The sequence below is a fragment of the Siniperca chuatsi genome, linkage group LG6, assembly GCF_020085105.1.
Source record: "Siniperca chuatsi isolate FFG_IHB_CAS linkage group LG6, ASM2008510v1, whole genome shotgun sequence".
In the NCBI taxonomy this organism is placed as follows: Eukaryota; Metazoa; Chordata; class Actinopteri; order Centrarchiformes; family Sinipercidae; genus Siniperca; species Siniperca chuatsi.
Window position 1 is genome coordinate 21,107,048 of NC_058047.1, and position 27,733 is coordinate 21,134,780.

Genomic DNA, 27,733 nt, shown 5'->3' on the forward strand with positions numbered 1-27,733 from the left:
GAACACTACTCTCCACCCATATCCGAGAAGAGTCTGTTAAGAGGTGTCTCACCTTCCCGACTGCACTCTTATTACCACGAAAGACGCCGGTGTGCTAAGATCACGCTGAGGCAGCTTAGGACGTAACTGCAGCTCCTTATTGGCCGGGAGTCCCGAGGTCTGGTGCGTAACGTCGCGCGCTGGACACGCACGAGCCTTCCAGATAATTTACGGAGAAAACCTTGTGGATATTCAAGTGTTTGGATTTATCTAAGAGTTGTTGTTTTTGTTTTTGTTTTTTTAAATCACTGTTTGGGTTTATATTTACATGCCAAAGCTGGGGGAACAGACTGGAACACAACAGACTTCAGCGCGAAGCTTTACAGTTTTCGCCACAATAATTGGTAAGTAATATCAAGACCAAGTTGCAACTCATTTGAACATTTTAGCATTTTTAGCACTGATGTTGTCGCCTTAGGCAAGTTTAACATATTGTGGTGGTGGGTGAGAAATTGATTGGAGACAAGTAGTTAGTCAATCACTGATCAATAAAAGCATGTTACGTAGTGATTGGATAAAGCGCCTTCCATGTAAATTCAGTGGACATGATTAACTTAGGCCGGTATCGACGACGGGAGAATGTCACAGTACTGTAAATTATAATTAGTAGCTGGCAGTAAGTCGTTGCTGATATTGTCTGTTTAGAAGCACAATAACAACCTTATTAAATGAAACTGTAGCAGTGGCAGCCCTGGTATGAGTATAATAAGCACATTTTATTATTGAGCCTAAAGCAAAAACAAGTGAATTCATATATTTGCCAGGTAAATTCTTGCTGTAAAGTCCGAGTCTGAATGATCTACCATTGTTAGACACTAGTAAACTATGAATCAAGTTCATGCAGTTCAAGTTTTGATTGTCGCAGTTTCTTCCTTGTCCACTGGGTGGCAACCGAGTATCTTCTTTTTGATGTTAAAGCCCCTGCTTGAGCTTAGTTTTGCTGTTGGCCAGACATGTATTGGTCACCTCAGACTGGAAAACATGAACTTGTGCAGCACCACTACTGCATGTAGGAAAATATCAAGTAGTATTTCATATATGTCATTTGCACACTGGCCTCTATCTGTTACTGGCATGTGTGCTGTGTATATTGCGAGTTAACCGGCATCCTTCTTCCTGAAGAGAATACCCCGTCCAATGTGTCATTTGCATACTATTCGCGATCACTTCAATGCTTTGTGCATGCTGCTGAGGTCAGGGGAAAGACGGTGGCGTCAGCACTATTAATGCCATTACAGCCCATCTGATAACTTAGATTTACCAGTGTAGTGTAACCCCTGGTCTTTATACCAAGTCTTTAAGATAGCTACATCCACACTGGTGATTACGAGGCAGCTATAACAGAAAAGACAGACACTCATACTCTCTTTGGTTTAATGTTTAGATCCAGTAACATTAAAGTCAAATCAAACTTTCATTAATTATGGCGATTCCTATGGCGAACCACTAATCTAAACCAAGCCTATATGTAGACCGTGATGCCCCTGAATATCTCAGTTTTTGCAGTTGTGTAGTTTTAATGCTGAATGCTATTTTGAGCCTGTTTCACAGTTCCCACACAGGAGTACCGTCATACACAGCAGGGTTTTTTTTTGTTTTTTTTGTTTTTTTTAGAGATGTGACCTGGCACACATTAAAACTGTCTCTTTGTGTGGGGAAAGACCAACCTATAGTAGGTCGGCTGGGCAGTTAGTTCTTATCGATATACGTCGTAAAAAGAAGTAATTAATAGTGAATAAGTGAGTAATAGCAGACCGTAAACAATTCGTCATTTTAATTGAGTCCTCCTCAACCCCCCCGGTGACCTCTAAAGGACCACGGACCTCCGTTTAAGAGCCGCTGCTGTAGGCTACTGTGGTATCTGCACATATTTTGTTCTATGCTGTCCAACTTACTATGAATGGCATAAACTCGACTGCCCTCCACGTGGGTGTGGATCTCTTCTTGCTATTGGCTGAGATCAGCAGCGGGTCCTGAAGGATCTCTCTTTTGATTGGTCGGACTGCCTCGCGGCTGTGGGCGTATTTTATCGATGGTGGAAGTGGGATACTTTGTGACACAGTTTATTGTCGATATTTCACTGGAGCTGCCGGGGGTATGAGTGCGCAGCGGCGAGCCTCTCACCACTAGCCGAATGAGGCTTTGCAGCTTACGGACCGTGTGTTTCCTTATCTAAAGCTTGCAAAAGCTTACAAAACACCGAGAGGAATTTATATTCTTTTTTTATTAGAAACTGCCAGTTTTTGTTTTAAAGGTAACCGCCTGCGTTAATAATGAGCGTCCATGGCATTTTCTGCTGACAACACACTTGCGTTTCTGCCTGGCATTTGCCCATCTATGTAGCATTTAGGAAGACTTTTGCTTGCACGTTGGAAAGGGCAACAAAGAAAAAGATCAAACAAAGAGACAAGCGAGCCATATGTAGTTGACTTTCCTGGGGGAATATTCTCATGATATCGACCGCAGAGAAGACGGCCTGGGTTTTATTCTGACTCTGGGAGAGTGAGAGAAAGGAGAGGCATCACGAGATAGCGAGAGACAGAGAGAAAGCTCTCTGAATGCTGCCCTTGATTTGCAAGCAGAACACGGGACGGTAGCCGAAGCGACGGATTTGTTGCTTCACCACCCTCCTCACCCTCTTCATCCCCGGCTCTGCTCGTCTTGTCTCCCCCTTCTCTGACCACAGGTTATCGGATGGACCAGCATCCCAGCGCCCGGAGCTGCACCAGTCGCGGGGCTTCGTCCTGCGAGGCCGTCCCGACTGAGCCCTCCATGAATCTGTACATCCACTCCACCACCGGCACACGCTTCGAGCTCTCCCTGCCCCTGGAGGAGACCGTGGAGGGACTGAAGAGGAGGCTGTCGCAAAAACTCAAAGTACCAAAAGAGAGACTCGCTCTGCTACACAAAGAAACGTGAGTAAACGTGATATAATCACTACTGAAATATGTTTACTAGACGTGTTGTAGCCTCTCTATGCATGGGGATGAATTGTGTAAACATTAATGTAGCTAGCTTTTTGTCCAAAAAGGCCAACCTGTATCTGTACTATACACTGACATCTTGAGCCGTAATGTCTACGCTACTCCGCAGTTTAAAAATGTGAATAAACCGAGTTTAGGTGCGTTTACCCTCCGGGCCTGCAGTGATATGTTTTAATCTATACTTTGGATTTATGCGTGGCTGAGCTGAGCTCTCAGGAGCTTCAGAGACAACCTTGGCTGCTTTGTTCATCAATACATTCAAGGAAACTACTGACCATCAGGACGCACGGTATTGGAATTACGCATAGGGGACGCACCGGTCACTGGAACAGTATTGACGAGGACTTGGCAATGCAGACTTGCATTGATTCATGCCTCCTTCATTATAAATACCGAAGCCTGACTGAATTGCTAATGCTGTGGGAATCAAACACGTTAAACAGTAATGAGTAAAGTCACTCTGCCTTTGTAGCCTGTAATTAATTTACTCTGCTGCTGCACAGGCATATACAGTATATTGTTCATCTTTCACTGTATAATGGAATCTGGGTGTATCCTGTAGTTGGATGAGGATGTAAGTTGTTACATGGTAATAGCCAGTAGTTGTGGAAGCAGAATAATTCCTTAATGGTGTCAGTGGATTTGTTGGTGTGCGGTATCAGCTGGTCAGTTTATCCAGCACTCATAAAATGCTGCTATAATAGCACATTAGGGCAGCACTGCATGGGCGAGGGAATAGTTAAAACCTTTATTATTTAAAACTAACCGCAACCTTCAGTATTAGGCAGTTCCCAAATGAATCAGGCCCAGGTTAAATGGGCTAACAATGGTGCAGGTGGTGTTATGCAAAAAAGAGAAGGGTGGCTTTAGTACATGCAAACAGTCAGCATTGCCCCCATCCCCTCCCACCCATTGTAATCACCCAATAAATCACATCATCCTTTAAAACCCCAAACCCCCTTTTTTAATCCCCTCCTGCTCCTCAACTGTAGACCTACAGCAAGTCAGTGCTGAGGGCCTTTGTTCATCTGCATGGGGTGAGATTTGGGTCATGCCTGTACAGTAGGCTGTCCTAAACATCCTTCACTAAACTAAAGGAGGCAGAGAGTCAGACACTTGATGTGAGAGTGGTTTTAGTGCATCGTGACTTGCAGGAAAAGACAATTTCCTCATTGTGGAGCAGACGCGCCTGCTCTGCACCAAACATTAAATAGTAAAGTCCTGGAAATTAATTATGTATCACTTTCTTTAGAATTGCAGAGACAGGAGATAGTTTTATAGTAAACAATAGGTGCTTGTCGTACTGTTTATCTTTTCCTATAACTATTAAAAATACTGCGGGTTTGGTTTCAGCATGGAATTTCTGATCCTCATTTGTACAACTTGAAATGCCAAAAGAAAATACTTACCTCCACTTAGGCAAGTGGCAGTGGTGCCAGATATCCACTGTGAACAGTTGTCAAGCTCCACTATACTCCAAATTGAAATATGACAGCCCAATCAATACCTCTCTTTCATGGAGCTTTTCACCCACGGCTCTTTTCCAAACTAGTTTTGAAGTCTGTCTGCCCCCCCTGGCTGAAGGGTGTTTGTGCGTCTGAAGAGAGAAGATACTGTCAGCATAGTCTAATTATCTTGTTCTCTCTAACCCTGCAGGCGACTAAGTTCAGGCAAACTCCAGGATCTAGGCATCTCTGATGGGAGCAAGTTAACACTTGTACCAACAGTTGAAGCAGGATTAATGGTAAGGCTCACCTGAATGTGATTTTATTTTAGTTTGTAGTCCAAATATAAATAGCAAATTCTGTATATTAGCATTTCTTGCATATTTATTACTTAACATTATTGATGACGGCTCATTTTTATTCCATTAAAACAGATTTTTTAAAATATTATTTTCCTCTCATTGCAGTCTCAAGCATCAAGACCAGAACAGTCCGTAATGCAAGCCTTGGAGAGCCTAACAGAAACTCAGGTAAGAAACAATTTCTCTGCATTGACCCTGAAATAATATGGATGTAGCAAACTTAGTATCCTACCATGGTTGCAATCTAAACTGAGCTTTGGGCCTTTTGTGTGTGTGTGTGTGTGTTTGCATGGGGGATATGGGAGGTTGTAGCACTGTAGTATCTCTGTCGTATCTGGGTGTTGCTCTGTAGTCCAGAGCAACACCCAGATACGACAGATACAGAGAGAAAGCGATGAGATGAGATGAGCAGGCTGCACAAGCACAAGTCTCTTTGCTTGTCTAATCTCAGACTCTTAAACAAGCCAAGCTAGACATCCAGTGTGAGCTGTTAGGATATAATAAATAGCAACACCCTCCTGTATCCTAGTAACATCTGTGATAGTGTGTATGTGTGTGCACGCCACTGTAGGAAGCCAGGGCGAACAGCACATAAGAAAGGCTTATTTGTGAGCTGCTGAGAGGACCAGCACATAACACTCACTTCCACCTTTCTGTTTATACCTTTATCTGTAATCTCTCTCCACTCCCTCTGTATTTCATGCTCTAACACACACACACACACACACACACACACTTGCACAGGCAAGTTTCCAGGAAGTGTGCTGTGGCTGCATGGAGATTGAGTGTAGTCTCACTCACTCATAAACAGAGTGCTGGATCACCAGATGACAGCCTTCTCACAAAGTATTAGCATATGGTTCCTGGAAGCCTTGCATGTATACGCGGCCCGAGTGGGGCCTAAACCCTGTACTTACAGTGAAACAGCTCTGAAATACAGTATGCATTTGAGTCATTGTGGCATGACTCACCAAAATGATCAATAGTGAGAGTAAAGCAAAAAAGGCAAATAGTTCTCTGTGCTGGCTGCAGAGAGAGCGTGAGCGAGGAGAGAGGCGATAAGGCTGAATGCACACAGACAGCCATGTGACGTATGAAACACTCTGCAGCTGACTGGCTGACTCAGACCAACTTCCTTTTGTAGTGCTGGGTAACACTGAAATGTACGTAAGTGCATCAGTGATGCGCTGCTGACTGATGTCAAAACACTACACGATGGTGAAATTGGATGCTGATGTAAGCAGTTAAGCAGCGGTTATGTCCTGATGAATTTGTCCAAAGAACGATACTGTACATTTAGTCACATTTTTATCAGAGGATGTGGGCTGTTCAAAGATAGCCAAGTGTGGCTCAGTATGGCTTCGTTCTCTGCTGATAATTTTATGGTGGAAATCCTGGCCTTGTTGTGTGTGTGAACTCAGCATGCGTCTCGTAGCGCTGACAGCAGATGACTGCATGTGTGTAGGTGTGTGTAAATGAACGTTTGTGTGTCTGTTACTGGATGTGTGTGTGTGTGTGTGTGTATATGTCAGAGTGGTGGTGGGCTGGAAGCAAGCCTTGCCCATCATGTGGTTCGCCTTTGCTGGGCAGCCATGAGTGACTGTCATTTTCACCAGAGGTAGATGATAACTCAACCGCCAAGCCAGAAGAGCAGATTTCTCACTCTTCTTCCTATTACTCTTTAATTCATTATGAGTCAGATGCTTGTGTTTTACTCAAGCAATGCTTAGAGTATGTTACTGTTGCAATCATATTTATTGTGATGTTAATTGTAATCCTGCAGTGGGGATAGAAAGAATAAAGGGCACAGTACAAACAATAGGAGGGTAAAAGGTTAAGAAGAAGGCATAAAGCTGCTTTAGTGTGTTTTTATCCTGAGAATTTGATTCCTCTTTATAATTCATGAAGCGGAATGGAATAATATAGATTGCAGAGAGATTAAGGATCTGAGTAAGATTAGAAAATAGGAACACAAAAGCTTTCCCTCATTTCCTCTCCCCCTAACTCTGGGGCTATCAAAAATCAATCAATGCACTTAGCTTTTAAAAGTGTCTGACATGATAACTGATATGCCCATACACCCAAAAATAGCCTCTGGGAGATGTGGGGTGGATGTTAGCTGTGGTAGCCGTAGAAGAAGCGGGTATGAACCTTACAATCCCTTCACCCCTCCACCCACTTGTATTTCGGTCATGAGAGGTCTCATTTTCAGAATGGGTGTTTTGCCAGGAAGTGTGTGTATTCATGGAAGACAGGGCTGAGCGGATCACCTCATGTCTTCTCCTTTATCGGGATTGTGGGGGAGTTCGCAGCTAGCAGCTAGCTAGCCAACCAACCATGCAGAACATGACAGCTTCAAGGGCTGTTTCAGACTTTAGTGGAGCAAGTTAGATAGAAAATGTTTTATGGAAATGGAGCCCCAGCAATTATCGAAATGGGATTTTTTTTTCCTTCGCTCCGTCTCCCCCTTTTCCTCCTTCTCCCTCTCTTGTTTCTGCTTAACAGCTCTCCCAGGGCCCTATAATTTAAATGTGCTGTGGTTTGCAAGTCCAGCTAGCTGCCTCAGTTTGACCGTGATGGCTGGCTTCTTTAGCAAGGACAATCCTGGCTGCCTTAATTCCTCCTCTGGCATCTCACTAGACTTTTTGCATGACATCTAAGCTGTATTAAGCCACTGCCTCCTGACAGCCCATCAAAATACAGTTGCCTGTGCTACTCGCTTCTCATTCTGTCTGCTAAATAGACGTTGTGCGTACAGCTTACATATGCAGTCATGCACGGACACACACACACACACACACACACACACACACACACACACACACACACACACACCAGAATTGAAAGGATATATTTAAGAGGATTTCTGGCCCTGCTCAGAGAATGAGAAAATGTCTGATCCTAGTGGTAAAATTAATGTATACTTACAAGACAAGAAGAGAACGGGAAATGAATGCAATATTCACCATTTCTGGGCAGTGACACAAGCTCTCCATCTGTTGATCTTAGTATTTGACAAAAAGAGAAGGATTATATGTCCCTCTCAGCACACAGGGACTATTTGCTCATTGATGCACATTGATGTTAGAATAAAAGCCAACCAGGCAGGCAGGCATCACCCTTACCATCCCCCCATAGCCCTTCCCCCATGCAACCACCTCTTTGTTCCTGTCTTAATGCATGAGCACCAAACCTGGCCAGCTGACAAACCCTCAAACGCACAACAACGATTGAGGGTCACTCTTTAAGTTTGGCTCTCCCCCACGATCCCCTTTCATCCTCCACACATCCATAGGCGTCAGCCATACCCAATTGAGTACAGCTACAGCGGTCCATACTGGTTTCAAAATCAGTGCGCGGCCCAGCTGGAGTGAGGCTCTCCAGGCTGCAGACTGACAAATTTTGCCTTGAACACTAACACAGATTGCTTTGAGAAGAGGCTGTGTGTTGCCATTCCTTATGTCCCAGCGGAATACGCTGTTACATATGTGCTCTACTTTTCTTGCTCCCGCCGACAAGCACCTCCTGTCCTCATCCACTCCCCTCTTCCTCCCCCCTCCCTCTCCTCTTCATCTGGGAACGACAGGCGACGATATGGCACAGTTTTGTCATTGTGTCTAGAAACGGACAGATGCAAACTAGTAGGGTCTAACAATCTGTGCAGAGTCACCTCTGGGTCACCCTCGCCTCATTTCCTCCGCTCTGCCTCCCTCAGGGGGTGCCACGGTGGGCCAGACAGGTGGAGGAGAAAAGAAAGGGAGAGCTTTGCACAAGTCATTCCGTAACATGTCAAGCCGATGTGTGTGTGTGCAAGTTATGTAGGTTGGAGGTAATGGGGGAGGATGAGCACATACTGTATGCTTGGATATCTCACAGATGAAGAATTACAGGGGAGAGTCTAATGGAAGGAAGGAAGTCAAGACAAAAGAGGACAGAAGGCAGTTGGCTTACTACTAGAAAAGGCTGTTTCTAGTAGTAATTTTGGAGAATGGTGTGTATATATGGACAATCAACTGTATGTCAGTACATGACTGTGTCTAAAACAGCTCAATGCAGATGGTCAATATGTTTCTTTTTCCAGTCTTGCACCCTGTACATCACCTTATCTAGATGCTGGTTAATCAGCAGGATTGACACAACTGGAAATCATTGGAGAGTAATGGTATTGAGGATTTGGGAGTGCAATGAATTGAAAAATGACATGAGTCAGTTTGTTGGTCAATATGAGAGGATCCTCCCCCTTTTATAGCATGCAGCTCCCTCTGTCCTTCCCACTGCCATTGAAATGAAGGATTTTTATATGCATGCAGTATAAGAGAGGGAGTCTTTGCTCTTTAGAATGGTAATTTGCTTTTTTGTTACCTAAATGAACGCTACAGAAATTAATTTGTTGCTGGATGTGTAAATCAAATTGTGTATGGAATAAAAGACAATGCTGATCTAAAGGCCTATTCAATCCCTGCTCATGTAAATCCTGGCCTTGAAAATTGCATTAATAAACTGATCACGCAATATTTTTGCACCTGTGTAATCCCCTTTGTGATGCTCAAACGCAGAGCGGGAGGGGTATGCTCGGATGGGTGGAGGGAATCAAGGTGTGTTGTGGGGCAATCAAGGGAGAGATGTATTTTGCAGGGAATTTCATTGTCCTATTGTGTATATGCATCTTCTCATATGTGTGTGTGTGTGTGTGTGTGTGCATGTGCCAACATCCATTTTTAATGTCTGTGCCTTTGTGTGTTCCCTCATTCAGTGGCCAGGGGAGTCTTATTTCTCCATATTTGAGTCGTGACCATCATTGTTTTTCATTCCCTGGTGACACTGAGCTTTTGTGATTCAAGTAGCAGGCATCGTGACTAGTACGACTACTGTGTAGGAGGATGGAGGCCAGGAATGTCACGTCTGATAGCCACCACCAAGTCTAATGAAGCCAATTAGGCATATGCTACTGGTGAAACAGAGAGGCAGGGGTCAAAAAAACCCAGGTCGATCCGTTAAGTCGCACAAAAACATACTGAGGAAAAGGGAAGTTTTCTGAAGAAAGACAGAATTCTTTGCACCTTTCCAGTAGCCGTTTCTTACTGCCGCTATGCTTGTCATCTTTCCTCCGTCCTTCCTCACTCCTCTCCTGCCTCCCCTTCATTTGCATGTACCTTCATCACAGTTGAGATGTAATGTGATGATGTTGTTTTTACAAGTATCCACAAATTTGACTTGCTGGGTACAGAAACTGCTCATCGTTAAGTGATGCTCTTCTCCACCAACACAGGATCCGGATTGAATTGTATTAATCAGCAGGTATAAAGGCATTTAGTGGAGCGAGAGGAGTGTGGGCAACAATTGGAGCTAATGCGTGAAGGCTGTGGGTTGAGAGGCTTGTATGTGCATGTAAATCGGCATAATGTAGCTGACCATTTGTTGGCACAGTTGGAGTGGCTTTAGCAGGAACCTGATCATCCTGAACTTTGCCATTCTGATCTCTCTTTTCACTCAGCCGATCACATTCAATAATGGCCAGTTGGTCCTCTCTTGCTCCTTTCAGCCCCCTCTTTGTAATGGGGCCTTTGAAGAGCCCCCCCCAGTTGCTTTTAGGATTTCAGGCATGCAAGTCATTGATTTTTTTTCCTTCTCTCTTTTGAGGGCCTGTTATTGCATCTTTAGTCGGTGTGTGCCTGCACAGAGACTATCAATGGTGTCCTGGTGTGATCAAAACATCTAGGTCGATAGGTGGGTTAATAAGCAGGTTTTTGAACCTCACCTTTCACCTAGCGGTTCGACAGGTGAGTTGCTGCGTTGGAACCAGAATGGCTGGAGGAGACGTCTTCCTCCTCTCAAGGCTTCCCTCTCTCCACCCTCCTGTCCCGCCCTCCAATCCTCTATCCTTTTTTCTCTGGCACAAAGCTGCTCAGTTGTTCATGAATGTCAGCTCAGTGCTGCCAGCACTCTGTATCTTTCCCTCCCCCTCCCCCTCTCGCAGTCTCTCAGCCTCTCTCTTCTTCCCTCACTCCTTATCTCCCTCCCTAAGTTCGCTTAGTGTGCAAAGGAAGAACGACTGCAAATGAGTTCCTTGAACCACAGGGACCCCAATAAATAAAACTGTCAGCCAGAGATGTCGAAAGAAAAAAAAGAGGGAAGGAGCCAGAGGCACACTCTCACTGAATATTTCATCACCCACCACCACCACTCTGACACCCTACCCCCATCACCCGCATCCCCATCCCCCCTCACCATCCTTGCTCCCTCTCTCTCTCATGCCAATACCCCCTTTCCCCTCCATCTTTTCTCCACACCTCCTCCCCTGGCTGCCCCTTATCATATTCTCCCCCATCACTGCATAGCAACCAAAGCCTCCTGCTAAACAAAATACCACCTCCTGGACCCTGACAACTAAAACAAAATGGTTGATGGCACTGGCTCTGGGGTCAGTTGTTAAAGAGGAGCGGTGATGGTATATTAAGTGGGACGGCTCGTTCTCTTAACCTGTATGTCACTGAATAGACTCTGTCATGACATTGCCCATGCAATTTCTGTTCAGTATAATAATTACCTGTGTGTGTTGTTTACAGCAAACACACACCTTGTTCTTCAGGCATGAGCTCCTCTTCTCTTTGCATACCACTGCTACTGCATCAGAAAGAGAACAATGAATGGCTGGTTTCTCTCTGTCTGCCTTAACCCAACAAAAGTGGGGGCCTCTGTTCCCCTTTTCTTGTGTCTCTCATAACAAACCACTACAGACTGACATAAGAAAGCTTGCTTTTCTAATTTGATGCCCGCCATGTGGTGTTGGGAGCTCAGTAGGAGTACATGATTTTCATCTTGGTGGTTTTGAATAATCCACACTAGTCATTATAAGGGTAATCAAGCCCCCTCTCTGTTTCTCCTGCTGTCACTCACTGTCGGCCTTTTTCTCTCACTTTCTCTCACATGTGCTTGACAAAGCAAAGGCCCTGTTCAGGCTTGACATTAAATGGATCTTAGATGATTCATTTACAGGAACTGGATATAAATACAGCTATGACTGCTCAAAATGCACTCTCATTGGGATTCAACATATACTGTGAACACAAATGTGTCCCCGTCCCCATATTTAGCAAGACAATTCTCCTACACTCCTGCTGATTTACCAACTCTGACATGGTGTAGAAGTACTAAATATCCACTGCAGTCCTCTCCTCCAGCTGTATGACTGAGCACATTTTTTTCTGTTTAGCAGCAGTTGCAGTTTCTTCACAGATAAAATCAAATGTGAGCAGGGAAGTAAATCTGATCACAAGCGGTCACTTGAGACAGATTCTGATGCCAGGTGTGAACTGAAACCTGTCTCAGCTGGGCATTGTGATGCAGTCTCGATGTATGTGGATCGGAAGTCTGAACAGTACCATAGACAAATAGATACTTGCTTCTCAGGGGTGTTTTCCCTCATCTTCCTCCCTCCCTTTAACTAAACACTGTGTTGATGTACTCCCTCAGGGCCTCTGACTTTGTATGCATGTCCTTTTGTGTGTGTGTGTGTTGTGGGTTGGCAAACTGCCGACTTATTCTCTTGACAGCTGTCAGTCATAGAAACAGTCAGAGTCTCCTCCCCCTCCTTTTCTCTTTCTCTCTATCTCTCTCTCTCCCCCACCCACTTTTGGGATTCTGCCTCCCCCTGAGGTCTCAAACACACACATGCACACACATCTTGTTTATCAGGTGACCTTTTGTACATGGAGATTCCTAGAGCCATCTCAGGTAGCACCCTGCCCTGTTCTCCTCTCTTCACACCCCGCCCTGCGGAGTTTATTGTCTTGCCACAATCATGGTAATCATGGTGGGTGTGGACTGGGCTATCAAAAAGCCATTGCTGGCTAAGTTTACTCTCTGAAAAAGCTGAGTTTCTGTTTAGCCTGCAGCATCCTTCATGCTGATTTTGCTGCTTTAGCTGCTGATTATTTACATGTTGAAATTCAGCCATCAGATCATCCCAACCCCCTTGTCCTTTCACCTGCCTCTCCTCTCCCTCCATCCTCTTTTCCACACCATGTCAATACCAATGTGCAAAGGTCACCCTGGCAACAGAGAGGCAGCAGTCGATAGAGAAATAAATAAGCAGAAGAAAAGGGAGAGAAGTGATGGAGGGCAGAGCCTGGTGATTCACAGGGTTAACTACAGGCCAACATCTCACAAGCACACTCCAAAGGCTGCAGGGTCTGGGGGGAGAGAGGCCTCTTCTCTCTTTTGCTGTCTTTGTATGTATGTCTCTATTACTTGTTTTCTCTCCTTTGTCATTATTCTTTCTCTCCATCTCCCCTCCTCTTTGTGCTCTCTCCTCCCCTTGTGTAGCTTTTCAGTGCTGCTTCTGTCTTCCTGTTTCCCCCTCCCTCCGTCACTCTTTGGGGACTGAAAGCACACAGGCTGTAGGGGTTGTTGAAACCTTTTTGGACTGAGGCGTCACTTTATATTTGCCAGTGCTGGTTGTTTCTGTATGCCTCTATTTGGGGAGAACCTGATATGTCACTACTGCTGAGTCTTCAAGACCCAAAGAAGCTTTCTGACCCCCGAATGACTAGAAAATACGCACAATACACAGCAACAGAGCCGCAGGCATGCAGGAAGGGGACAAGAGAACTTTTGTTGTTTAGTGTGAATCCTTCAGCCAAGTCGTGACAACTCCGCTATCCTGTGTGTATTTGTGTGTGTCCATCCGGGCCACGGGTGGGTTAGTGAAGGCCACCACACTTGGCCCCTGTTAGCCGTTGCCAGACCTCCAAAAATGGGCAGCCCTTCCAGATCCGCCGCGGACAATCGGCCATTCTGTGTTTGAGAGGCAGGCGGGGTGTATTTCCTGGACGTGGGACTGATTTTTCAGGCCCCGGGCCAGACAGAAGGGTGGCCTCTGTCTCTGAGCTGAATGACACTGCTGACTAAGAACGGACTGAGGGGCAGTGGGAAGCAAGCGAGAGTGGGCTCTGTTTGTGTGTGTTTTCAAATAAGTCTCCTCATCCACTGCTCCCCAGCAGATGTAAATAGGCCAGTGTTACAGAATAGTGATTGATTGCATGATGGGCTAATGTGGTGTGTCTGTGTCTCTATGAGTGGGGGAGCTCAAAGCACTGTTGTGTGCATTTTAACTGCCATCCATGGTGCAGACTGTTCATTTACAAAGGAGGAAGTCAATATGTAAGGGGGAGTTTTTCTCTTTTCGAAACACTTTGACTACATAATCTTGATGCAAACTTAGTTTGCAAATACCACTGCACCAATAAATCATGTATATCTTGCTTATTTTATTAGATTTTGTAATTTGGCAAAGCTGTGTTGGTGAAGTATATGAATTTAATTCTTCAAATTCTCTTTTGTCTACCTGCAGGTCAGTGACTTCCTGTCCGGCCGCTCCCCCCTCACCCTGGCGCTGCGTGTCGGTGATCACATGATGTTCGTCCAGCTCCAGTTGGCGGCGCAGCAGTCCGGTGGTCCCCAGCTCCAGCACAGACACGTCATCACCAGGGGCAACGCAGAGACAGCAATGGGACAGCCCACGGGGCAGCCCCGTGTTCCCCACCCTCACCCACACTCCCACCACCACCCCCATCACCCACACAGTCACCCCAGCCCCCACTTGTCCCAGCCTCACCTGGTACCTTCCTCCCCCTCTTCCCCAGGCTCCCCTTCCTTCCCCCTGCCCTCCACGCACCACCAGCCGCTCCCTCCCATGTACCACCAGTCTCCCTCCTCCGCTCACTGTAGCCCCCCTACTCCTCCTCCTCCACCCCACTCCCCTCGCCCATCCCACATCCCTGGAGGTCTTTTCCGCTCTCCAGCCCATCACCATCATCACCACCACCACTACCACCAGCCTTCCTCAGGCCAACCCAGCCACGACATCGGCCAGGCCAGCCCTGTAGCCCCGGTCCTCTGCCCTGAGGTAAGCCTCAAAAATATTGTTAATAATCCATATTGTTTAACTTTTACATAACTGATGTCATCAAAGGCACTTTGGTGTTCCTCTCATGAATGAACAATGGCAGGAATGGGTTATGACCGTTTGACCCAAGTGCCATGCACATCTAAATCAACCTCAATTAAATTAGATTAGTGGGATATCCCAGCAGCATGAGGGCGAACCCGTGGTTCAATCAGGTCTGGAAAAAGTTTGCACGTGATATGTGTGTGTGTGTGTGCTTCCAAACCACAGTGCACTTAGTCATCACTGGAGTGCAGTCTGGAGTGAAGTCTGCTTCGTAAATACATACAAACAGGCCAACACACACACATAAACCAGGACAGGCACGGCATCCATATGACCTCATCTTGCCCACGGAGACGTACGGGGAAAAGGGGGGAAGATAAAGAGCTTGAGAGAAAAAGATCAAAGACAGGCAGATTTAATGAATCAGAGTTGGTTTTTTATATGAAGACTGATCTTTAACCTCAGTGTTGTCAGCCATTTATCATTAACCTTTACAACCATTTATTTAACTTTGGATAGCTCTAAGAACAGCTGCACACACATGCACAAACACACTTGCTTGTCTCCACCAACCAAATTTGCTGTTTATGCTTTCTCCACCTCCCCGAGCTCCAGCCAATGGAAAGTGAATAAGAACCAGATGTCAGTGGACTATGTGGGAGAGATGGTTCACAACAAGAAAAACAGAGAGACAGGCCAGTTTAGCACTGAGAAAACGGAAATGGCTATTCCTCATCAGGCTTTCACATGCGTAACACACACACACTAACAGACTTGCACACAACCACAGAGACCTTTGCCCTTGTTTCGATTTCACTTTCAGATGTCAGTTGAGTGATCCAAGTTAAGCTAAGGTTTCAGGGTTGCCAAGTTTGGTCTTTCTCAGGTTTGAGGTAACATGATATCCTGGGTGTTTTGGGGGCTGCAGTAGTCGCAGAAAGCTCTGGTTTCCTGCTTTCAGGGGTTTCTTATAACCATCAGCCTTTACTACACTGGTTACTTACACAGTGCAAATAGTATTTACAACACCCTGAAGTAAAGGTCAGTTACACAACTCATGACAGAGCTTACATTATATACTGTATATACAAAGGGTATAGGTCAGAACAGGATTTCAACATTTCACAGCTCACAAGTTATGCATAAATGTCATGCGATGTATATGTTATCACAGTATGTGAACTTGGAATTTCTCCTCATACAGATTGTATACAGATGTGTTCTTTTCACACTGCTTTTCCATGCTCTGAAACCTCACTTATGCTATATAATATTTTCCCTCCAGGCTAGCTGCAGCACCAACAGTCCCAACAGTGGCACCAGTCCCTCAACACGCTCTCGTAAACCTGGCGCCATCATTGAGAGCTTTGTCAACCACGCTCCCGGAGTCTTCTCAGGGACCTTTTCAGGTGAGAGGACACTGAGCTGCCAAAAAGATTTATTGCTGCTCCAAGCAATAACCATGCACACAGTGAGATCCAGCTGAAAGCCTCTTTTATAAGAACAAAAAACACCCAGAAAATTAAACACAGGCTCCTCTGTCTGGTGTCAGCATATATTGCGGGCATGTGTGTGTATGAATGACCTTAAATGCTTTACTTTTTATTGAAAACTCAGTAGACATCCCTTGTAATACTTTTTACATCTCTCTTGCTCCCTCTCTCAGGCACTTTGCACCCTAACTGCCAAGACAGCAATGGGCGTCCCAGACGAGATATTGGTACCATCCTGCAGATCCTCAATGACCTCTTGAGTGCCACACGCCACTACCAGGGCATGCCCCCCTCCCTGACCCAGCTCCGCTACCAGACCCAGTGTGGTTCACCCACCTCCCCATCCCCCTCACCGCCTCCTTCGCCCCCTGTTGCTGGCATAACGGGCGTCTCTGCCAAAGCTACCTCTGTGCCCGCCAGCAGCCCTAGCAGCCCTCCGCCGACTCTTCATCCGCTGGTGCAGTGCCAGAGCCAGATCCGCATGTGCAAACCCCCTGGTGAGTGACTATACACCGCACTCTCTCTGCTCATGCAAGCATGTCACCAACACAAACAAAAACACACTCACATGAAGTCATTGTGCATCCCTTGAAACAGATGTTCCTGCAGTTGGCCACAGCTTTGAAGGAGTGCGTGTGCGCCTGTGTGAAATGACTGCAGTCTACAACTTGTCATTTTACTGAGCTCTGCTCTTACATTGCAACCTACTAAAGAATTCATTGTCATCTTTGTCTTTTCTTTTTCTATTCTCATTGCACATCATGGTTAGCTATCAGTTCTGTTGGGATGATTTTGCATCATTCTCTTGTTCAAGCACATATTTTCATCTTTAAAATCCTGACAAAGCAAGAACAGAAAAGTCACATTAAAGAATAAAAACAGTCATGGGTGTATATCTCCTGGGTTTTAAGGCAGAGGAGAAGAGGAAGAGATGGGAGGAGGGGGTTCTCCTTAGTAATGAAATACAAACTTCTCCAGACCTGTTCAGTCAGGCTTGACTCTTCAAGCAGCAGAGTTGGCTTTGTTTTTGTGCGCCAAGGAGATAGGTTTACCCCTTCAAGCCTGGGCTGGGCTATGTTTAGATTAGATAAGGCTTTGGGTGCTTTAACCTCCCTCTTAAAGAAGGGCTGCAGCTGGGGCATGTATGGGCAGGGGCTGGACAAACCTTGACATACTCATGCAAGGGCTGGGCTGGGGCAGGTGCTGGAGTTCAGATGATACCGTTTAGGGTGTGTGTTAAAACCTCCTTTCCTTGCAGAGACACAGGATGTTGAGTGTCAGACAGATGTCCAGAACCGATAACATTCAGTCAATGTTGTAAAGTTAGACTGGCTGTGCTGAGAGGAACAGCATTGTCCTCGGCTGCCTCCTTATCTCCTGTGGAGGAAATCGAGCTAGTCTTTGGTGAGCTGCTGGTACATTTTGTTGAATAGTCTGGTAGGGAGGGTCCTGGAGTTCAGTGATTTATGCTTAATGTTTTCTTTTGTTTGAAAAAGCAAGAGCATACATTTCTATTGTCATGCTCTGGCTTTGTCCTCTGTTTTATGACCTTCTGTTACAAGCAGAATGGACAGTATTAGTTTTAGCAAATGAATACAGATTGACCGGGAATGTCCAGTATTCCTGTGCATCACCCTGGGTGCCATTACAAGTGTTCAATGAACAGTTGGAATAACACAGGCTTATTTTCCTAACTCAGGGAAGACCTTTCCTTCACTGCCCCCACCTACGTATTCCCCCCGCCCTTCCCCTCTTCTCCCACTATTGTCATCTCTCTTCGTCTGCACTCGACAGCCCACGCCACATTTGCTGTCCAAAAACAGCATTGTCTGTAAAATCCATCTCTCTGTCTTCCTCCCTCTATTTCCATGTCTGTGTTGTGCATCAATACATTGTCTGTGTTCGTTTGGCCTTTAAATAGATAGATTTATTCCGAAATGCAGCTCTGAAAAGAATTTTCTTTGTGAAGTAGAGGGCAGTGAAAGGAGGAGGAGGATGCGGAAGAGGGGGATTGTTAAAATCACAACACTAAGCCTCTATTCATCATATGGGTGTTTATATCCTGTCCATCAGTCTACCAACTGCCCACTGATTAACCAAGGGCGAAGTTAAAAAAAATAATGATGGGTGAAAGAATAGCTTGTCTGATGTCCTTAGTACTTGGCTGCCTCCATCCAACTTCCAGCTCACAATGTACACTTCCAGAAAGTGATGTGAATGGGTAACCTGTCCAACCAAGCACAGTTCAGCTCACTGAGACAATGAATGTGCTGGTGTGTTTGTGTGGACACAGGCTGCGTGCCTACTTGTATCCCGTTCCACATGGTGTCCTAAGGAAGCCGATGACTAAGCGCTCTCAGGCAGTCTTATCAGCCGACACCTGATGGAAGACTTACTGGACTTAACACCGCGGCTTAACACTGCTTCATAGAAACCTGCCTTCATTCAGCTACAGGAATAACCAGTGCTTCCCATTTGCCAGAATGTGTGTGTGCAGTCAAACTCTAGGTTGAAACTGCCTCTTGAAAATGTCACATAGCTTGGCTGTCTCCTGAGAGCCTTTACCCTTTCCACTGCAAGTTCATGTGCGAGGGGGAGAAGACAAGCGTAAATAAAAAGCTTGAACATACACACATGCACACACACTCGACCACAAATGCCTGGTTAAAGGCTTTGGCGACTAGCTTGGTTTCAAGGCTTTGCAGTGTAGTATTGCTGAGTGTGGGGATTTGTCAGCCCAGGACCCGTGTTGGATTTGAACAGGAGGGCTTTAGTAAGGCCTGGCAGGCTGATTGTTAGCTAAATTCCTTTACTGAGTAGGGTGGACCTCCCCGGCACCCCCCTCCAGTCCTTCAGCCCCCTGCCCAGCCAAACCTATTGTACAGGGGCCAGGGACAGGGGCTGCATACAGGGCACCAGGCTGAGCCATTGTGGGGCAGAGGAGGGGAGGGCTATGGGATTATAGGGCTGCCTTTTAGTCCCACTCCTACTGCAGCTGCCTTATTTCAACAGGCCCACAGTGAGGGGCAAAGCAGGGGCAAAGTTAGCCTCTCCAACACCCCCTTCCTCTCTTGTGTCCCTTCCGCATCCCTTCACCCCCTCCTGTCCCCCTTCGATTTGTCAGGTCATGTTAGCTTCGTGCTGGCTGGGACTAGGGAAGCCAAAGGAGGAGGGAGGGCGAGGGAGACAAAGAGAGACACAGAGAAAGATCCTATGCTCTTAGCCTCCTGTATTATCACAGTACATTATCAGAATCACAATCAGGTTTATTACTAAGTAGGTTTACACATACAAGGAATTTGCTTTGGTATAATGGTGCATAACAATAAACATAGCAAGTAGAAAATATAAAAAAAAGATAAAACAAGTACTATGAGTCAAGAAGCATAAATATAAAATTGAAAATTGGCAATAAGCTTTGAAACATTATTATAAAAAATAATATAACAAATGTACAATATGTTATTTAAATGAAAGAGCAGTTTGTGCCGGGATGCGCACAGTATTTACCAGGGAATGTGCAAAAGTTCACAGTATGCAGTTTAAAGAGTATTTGCAATGTGGAAGATAGTAGTCCAGAAGATCTTTCCTGTATGCCCCAGGGTCCTTGAGGCGTACAGGTCCTGGAGGGATGTCAGATTGCAGCCAATCACTTTCTCGGCGGTGCGAAAGATACGCTGCAGTCTGCCCTTGTCCTTGGCAGTGGCAGCAGCGTACCAGATGGTGATGATGATGATCCACTGGTAGGCTTTACTCCGCTCTCGTCACACACAGCGGTTTGGTGCGACACACGTGCACTGGTAACTCAGCGAACGCCCCAGCGACGCAGCACAGCACAGAGCTATCTAGCAATGCCAGCCAAGCACATCAGGTGCCCTTTCATTGTCGACAAGGATAGCAAGAGGGAGAGAGAGAGAGAGAGAATGCAAATTAAGTCTAAAAGTCATTGAAGAGCTTGTGTCCCTGCAGGGCTGTCAATGCCCTTTCACGGGCTGTCAAAATGCTCACATTAGCTCCGATTTGATTGGTTGCTTCAGTTTGTGTCTGATTAGTTGGTTCAGTTTTCTTTTCTGGTGTTTTTTCTAGATAGGTCAGGTTTCCCAGATTTACAGCTGATCTGTGCTTCAGAGTGCTTTCTCATGGGGACATTTTGAACCTGTAGCTATTGTCACATAACAATATCAAAATAATACTATTGTGATTACCACTACCATTAACCCCTTAGAATGGAGAAAGAGGAAAACTAAAGGAAACCAAGGCTGACTTTGCTGCAATGTGATTTTCTTTCCTCTTCTTCCACTCTCCCTCCTCTCTTTCTCTTTCTCTCTGTCCACCCCTCCCTCTTTCCCCTGGTTCCCTAGATGCTGAGCAAACACAATGTTCTCCTTGCAAGATCACAAGACTTATCAAGGCAAACAAACAAACAACAGCACTAAGACAACTGCAAATGAAGGCCAATCTTTATACAATCAATAAAAGGAGAAGCTCCTTTAATCTCCCTGTGCGTCCTGCACACTGCAGCTCTCCTCCCATTTTCTCTACCTCCATCCTCTGCCTCTCCTCCTCCACCCACCCACTCCTCCCACCCTCCTGTGTGCTCCCTATCTCAGTCCTTGCTGTGTTGCTGGGCTGGGCTCAAAGGCAAGGAAAACTGACTGACGCATCGATTATTCATAGATCACCCCTTCTTTCTCTCTCTCTCTCTGTCTGTTTTTCTCTGGCTTTCTCTGCAGTGCTCGATGTATTTACAGGACCTGTGTCAAAGTCTTCTGAGAGGAGAGTTTGGGGATGGAAAAATGTGCTGCTCGGGATTGAGTTTTGGTGTGATTGGCAGGCAAGGGAGTGGTGAAAAGAGAGAGGAGGAAAAGGAGACCAGCATTAATGTCCTCTCTGTGCCCTTGACCTGTCTTCTGATTGATATCTTGTGCATTTCAAAGAAAAGATCTGTTGTTGCTGAACATGGGTTCTCTCTCTCTCTCATTCGTTCCTTATGTCTCTTACCCACCTCTCTCTGGGTCCTCCAAGGTTATTGTGCTTATGTCAAACCCTGCTCCATGCGTTCAGGCTCTGGGCCAACCTATGTGTATCTGTGTGTGTGTGTGTGTGTGTGTGTGTATGTTGTGTGTATAGTCTGTCCTTCTTAAGCCTGCCCTAATAATAGCCCTACTGTCATAAACATAGTCTGGAGATCCTTGCGGCCAGCTGTGTCCGGACCAGCCGCCCAGGGCTCCGGTAGTGACGCTGATGAATGACCCCACACACACACACACACACACACCAAGTTTGGTGTAGCTCCAAGCACATTCTCATAGCTCTTGCCAGGCCAAAGACTAAGACCTACAGTACCACCAAACTGCCCTTTACGCCATGTGTGTGCGCGTGCTTTTGTTCTTATATATTGTTGTTGTCTTAGTAAATGTACCTCATTGGACAACAGGATCATTATTGAGTGGACCCCGGTAAAATAAAGAAAGAAGAATGAGACACTCTCAAGGCAAATTGTACCAGACAAACAGATTTTGTAAGTAGGCATGTGTTGGCTTTGTGCCGTTTCATTGTGTACAGCCATATTTCGACACAGCCGAGGGGCTGTTAGCAGGGGAATAAGGGAAAGAGGGAGGACCGGAGGGGGAACAAAGCCTTGTGGCAGCATATATGAATGTCACATGGAGCTGAGGCAGCGGAACAATGGCTCTAATGTAGGAGAACTCCCCTTTGGTGTACCCCCTGTTCTCCAGAGATGACACACTGCCCTCACACAGCGCACACATCTGGATGCACACACATACGTTTGTATCAGGACAGAATATATTGGCAGGAAGTGGAAAAACCCCAGTCTGTCTAGATGTGGCTGAGTGTAATGTGAAGAAGTATTCTTTTCTGTTAACTCGTGCCACTATTCACATCCGTTCTGCTCTCAAAAAGCAGCATTGAGGCTGCTTGATGGCAGTTTAGTTCTTTAGTATGTACTGCCAGACTGTGGTGAATATTTATAGCTGGAGAAAAGGCTCTGTGCTGCTCGATCTGATAAGCAAATGAGGGAAAGAGGTAAATTAAGCCCACACAGAGTCCGGAATTCATTCTGATGGGGGGGGGGGCAAAGAAGGGCACAATCGATTCGTAAAACTGCCACCTATAGCTGATACTTTACCCTCCACCCTCTTCCTCCATCCTTTTTTCTATCCCCCTTGCCCCTGGGCGAGGAATTCCTTAACCCTACACACCGCCACCCCCTCTCCTCTCCTCTTGCTTCCCCTTCTTCACACTGCCCCACCTAGCTGTCTCTGTCTCTGGGGAGACATGGGGCAAAAGCTGGAGGAAGGGGGAGAAGGAAGGGGCGACCTCTGTGTGTGTGTGTGTGTGTGTGTGGGGGGTTCGTTGAGCTGAGAGTGTGAAGCTACAGCTGTAATAAAGAAAAAAAATAGCAGAAAAAACCCAATCTCTCCCTGTCTCTCTCTCCGCTTACAATTTCCATTCGCTTGCATTTTCTATTGAAAGCCAATAGCGTTGTCCTGGGCCCGAGATGGATGGCTGCACTAGAGCTAAGGTTTAATCAATAGGTCTTTTTAATTTGCCATCGATCCACGTTAAAAGCTACTGCGGCTGTTGCTGCTGTTGCTGTGTGTGTGTGTGCACCCACGAGTGTGTGCAGCGGTGTGCTTGTGTGTGTGTGCATATATATATATACGTGCATGAGTCTACACATTGTGTATGTGTTTTTGTGTGAATACATGACGTACTCGAATGCGGTGTGTGTGTGTTTGTGTGCCTGTGTTTGTGCGTGTTCTGGTGTGCAGCAGAGGCAGAGATGGCCGCTGTGCTTCGGTTTATTGACATTCTAGCCCATTATTTAATTATTTAATTCCCAGACAGATACTAATGGAGCTGGCTAATAGATTGCGGTTGCTTTCCCTTCCTTCCAAGCCCCTGAATATATGTATAAATTGAATTAGGCTTGACTCTGCCACTGTAGGAAAGCATTCACAGTGCGGTGCAAGGCCTCTCCCTCGAGACTGTATTCTCCTATAGGCACATCAACAGCTAGAAATGCACTTAATAGCACATCCAGTCACTGAGGCATGTCATCTACAGTTATGTGTGCAGCTATCATAGGCAGCTATAAGAATGTGTCATCTCTGGCTTGTGTTTGTATGTTTTTGGCCTTGCTATTGCTTCTCAAGGAGATTCTGGTCTAAGAAGGTCTCCCTGCTCAGAGATAAGGGGATGAAATGGCACCGAGGGGGCTAATGATGCTCAGTGGGGGAGGTTAAACAGCAAATTCCACATTGTGCACATGGTGTGCTTGTGTGTGTGTGTGTGTGTGTGTGTGTGTGTGTGTGTGTGTGTCAGAGCCAAGGGAATGATCCTAGCATTATCATCAAGGCTGTGTTGCTTTATCTGCTGCCTGCAAAACACACACACTAAAGCACACAAACATATATTGACATTCTTCTCAATCCTAGCTTATTTTGTAGCTAGTGTCGATTCTGTTCAGTGTAAATAAACTAGTCAACATGCAGAGAGAAATACCCGACTGACCATCTTTCCCCTCTCTTTTTCTTTGTCCAGGTGACCGTGTGCGTCAGACCGAGAACCGTGCAACTCGCTGTAAGGTGGAACGCCTGCAGCTGTTGATGCAGCAGAAGCGCCTGCGCAGGAAGGCCCGGCGGGACCAGCGCGCTCCTTATCAGTGGCTGCCCAACCGGAAGGCTGGACGCAGCAACAGCAACAGCAGCATGTCCAGCGAGGGCTCCCTGGACCTGGACTTTGACGATTCAGTGTGGAAGCCCGACGTCAAGGCTGACTTGAAGTCTGAGTTTGTCATGGCCTGAACCGTCTGATCCCACTTGCTGGGGGATAGATTCAAAGATGTGCAAAGCATTGCTTGGAATTTACTTAGAGATATATTTTGAGGGAGTGGATTGGCAGGAGTTGACACAGAACTGTGCAAAGGTGTCTTGTGCAAAGAGGAAATCAAAGTTGTCCTTGTGACTGGCATCTGTCACATGAAAAAAAAAGGCTCCCTGCAGACTTTAATCCTATTCTGTCATTCACAGTTGACCTTGGGAAAAAAACAGCACCAATAGCAACAGAACTTTCTTTTGATGCTTGGATTTGGACTGGCAACTACTGGACTTAACAGTGTACAAGACTTTTTACGGTATGATTACAGAGACCGTACTTGAACTTGAGCATAGCAGAATTCAGTGGGTGTTGGTGGTGGTGGTATTTTCAGATTTTGTTTTCTAAGATTTGTTTTTTAAAGCACACTCTGGACAGCAATGAAGAGATCCACACTGGACTTATTAACAAGACAGGAGCACCAGAGGCCTCAGTGTTTCCTAATTGCAAGAATGGCACGACTGCCGAACTATGGATTATTCCAATGGGCATTCTTATTGATCTCAAAACTCACCAACCAGAGTCTAGTTTCTACCTGTTACGAGGTGGTTAAACTTTTTTTTTTCCATTTTGAAACATATTATTATATTTTATAAACACAAAATATGTAGCATTGTTCACAAAGCATTCAGGTTTTCATATAACAGTTCAAAGTAGTTGTTGATTTGCACATTGTCTTGATTTATAACAGCTGGTCAAAAGTGTGCAAGGAGGAGGAGGTGCGGCCTGAAATAGAATTAAAAAAATGAATATGGACGTATTGATATCAACCTCAGTGACATAGGGTATCGATAGGAATGATTAATGAATAAATAAAATGAATTAATATTAACAGAAAGTGCTTTAGAGGATTTTAAAATCTTTAAAATGTATATGAAAAAAAATCTATTTTTTATTTCTCTTCCTATCTGCTGTTTTCAAAAAACAGCAGCCCTCTGTGGCTTTAGTCAAGTCGTTGACTACCAACAAATACGTACATCCATTCAATCATTCATTCGCTCATTCATATATCATAGTCGTCTAGCCACAACAAATGATCTAGAAAGATAAATTTCATCCAGCCCACCTCATGTCTTACAGACCTGAGTGGACTTTTTGAGGGTTTCTATTAGTTTGTGTACATAAATGTGACAATTGGCAAAGGTTTATGAGGGTGTGTGTATGTTTGACTTTAGTGTAAATTGATTTAGAATATCCCATGTTTTTGTTCTTCTCCCAAATAACCCCCATAGTGTCTCAAAATCATGAAGATCAGCTGCAGTGAATGCATGGGTCACTACTTTATATCACAACAGGATAAAATGTCAAATTTGTAGTTGGTTCCCAGTTCTAGGCCCATTACCCTTACCACAAGTCCTCATAATAATAACTATTTTTTTATTGGCAAAGAGGGAGAAGAAGTGGGATCTGTATCATTATGTAGTGCCTCCACCAGTACATCCATTGACATATCAGGTTAGGCCTTTCACAGTTCCGCTGCTACACATGGGGACTTCAAATAAAAAAAAGCAAGAGGGAAAAAGTGACTTTCCTTTGCATGCAGAAGTGTGAATTACACTGATCTTTTTTCTATTGATGGAGGGGGGAAAAAAAGAAACTGGTGCTGTGTGGGAATGAAGGTTAACAACATGCATGAATTTGTGAAGAAAATAAACAATGCTGCTTTTGTTGGTTAGATTTTTGTAATTTTTATTTTTCAATGTTAGAACAACAGTGTCCTGCTAAAGTATTACGACGCAAAACCAAAACAGATGAAGTTAAGTGTGGACTCGCGTCTTGCTCAGCACTGAACATTCCTGTTGTGTGACAATGAAGATGATGATGAGCAAAGAGCAACTGACTCTCTCTCTCTACTCCCTGAACGCTGGTTTTACCCCCCATGACTCTCAAAGACCCAGACAGCCTACGAACTGTTTAGCCACCTCCCCTCCTCCCAGCCTGATCGCCAACCAAGGCTCGTGTGGACATACTCTCGCAGGGATCCAACAGACCAGCGGATTTACAGGACTGTCCGTCAAACCTACTCGAGAGAAGCATCTGGTGTATCTCTTTGTCTGTCTGTCTGTCTGATTGATCGACCACCCTACCACAATTGCACTCCCAGAGATTGCAGTGAGAGATTACCTTTTTTGGTGAACCTCATCTTTTTTTTAAGTGGCCTTACCTTTCACTAAAAAAATGAGACACTTGGGGACAATGGGGGCGGGAATGTTTTTTTGGTTTTTAAACTTTCTGTGTGCATCGTTGTCAGACTTGTCATCAAGGCGCCATTTTTGTCACTGAGGACACTGGGCATCTGTTGTTTAGTGCTTTTAGCTGGTGGAGTCTCTATTATGTCAAGGCTTCTGTGCCTTAAAAATGTTGCCCTTGCTGTGTCAGTGTCAGATTTAAGCTTGTTTTCATTGGTTGATACACAGGACTGTAGTATTCGCAGCCATGAGAGTCGTAGATTTTAGGGGTAAAGCTTGTTTGAGTGAAACCAATACTATTCAAAAGTTGTTCCTCAAATATTGTCTTTGTCCCATTTCTTCATTGTGTTGCCATGCTCGTTGGTCTCCGTTGTCTGAACCTCACATCCCTCTTAACTCAGTCCTCCCACCAACAAGCTGCAAAAAGCTACAAATCTGTGTAACTTATGTTAACTGAGGAAGTTCACACCACAGTACCTACATGGCAAGAAACAGCCCTGATTCAGAATAAGAAAGGTCCTCTGAGGACTCCAGACTACATGCACTTCCTGTTTTTGGGATGCAACATTATTAAAGGACAATTTATCCCCTGCCCCTCCCAGATTTTATTTAATTTTTTTTTGTATATGTATGAACTATACTCTGTGTGTGCCTCACTTCTGTGTGAAACTCAAAAAGATGAAACAAAACAAAAAAGATGACAAAAGCATTACAGAGAGGATAAAAAACAGTATGTTGGTGGAATTCTGATCACGTCATTTAAGTTGCCTGTTCTTTCTTGTAGCCAACTATTGAAAATAACAGGATTCAAAAATACAATTTACAATGTTCTAGCTCTAGACCGGTGTAGCACATGTGTGACTGTATTAATTTATGAAACCAAAATGGTAACTGTGAATTATGTATTTCTTTGTGCATTTTTTTAAAAAGCGGGGGAGAAGGTTTTCGGGACATGGCAGCAGCTGATGCTCGTGTCCGAAAACACTTTTTGTTTTTGGTGGAATATAATGGAAACAAAATGTGTTTCCAAAAAAGAAAAAAAGGATAAAAAAAAGAAAAAAGTAAAATATGAAAAAATATATGAATATATTTTTTTTCTTAAGCAATACATTTCAGTGTGACTTGTGATAGAACATTTTCTTTTTTTAGGTAATAAATAAATAAAAAACAAAATCAGTATGTCAGGTTGTCTCCGTGAGTATTTATTACTAACCCATTCAATAACATTGTGAGTGAAAGATGCTATTCACTCTTATATTTCATGTGATAATCTATTTGATGAGGTATGAAAAACTAGAGAAGCTTGGAATTGCATTGAAATATTGCCTTACACTATATCAAAAGCTAATGTAATTAATGATTGGACT

The 27,733-nt window shown here is 45.0% G+C and overlaps 1 protein-coding gene across 2 annotated transcripts; it reads left to right on the plus strand.

Moving 5' to 3' along the window:
- midn (midnolin) lies at positions 1–27,550 on the plus strand. Of its 2 annotated transcripts, XM_044199193.1 has the most exons (9): positions 5–162; positions 317–383; positions 2,726–2,954; positions 4,680–4,767; positions 4,936–4,998; positions 14,183–14,737; positions 16,068–16,191; positions 16,449–16,772; positions 23,845–27,550. In XM_044199193.1, exons 3-9 carry the CDS (start codon positions 2,734–2,736, stop codon positions 24,105–24,107), a joined length of 1,638 nt encoding a protein of 545 aa, XP_044055128.1. In that variant the 5' UTR covers positions 5–162; positions 317–383; positions 2,726–2,733; the 3' UTR covers positions 24,108–27,550. The 2 variants fall into 2 exon arrangements, with proteins under 2 accessions (XP_044055127.1, XP_044055128.1); XM_044199192.1 differs by having other exon boundaries at positions 1–383.
- The last annotated feature ends 183 nt before the right edge of the window (positions 27,551–27,733 follow it).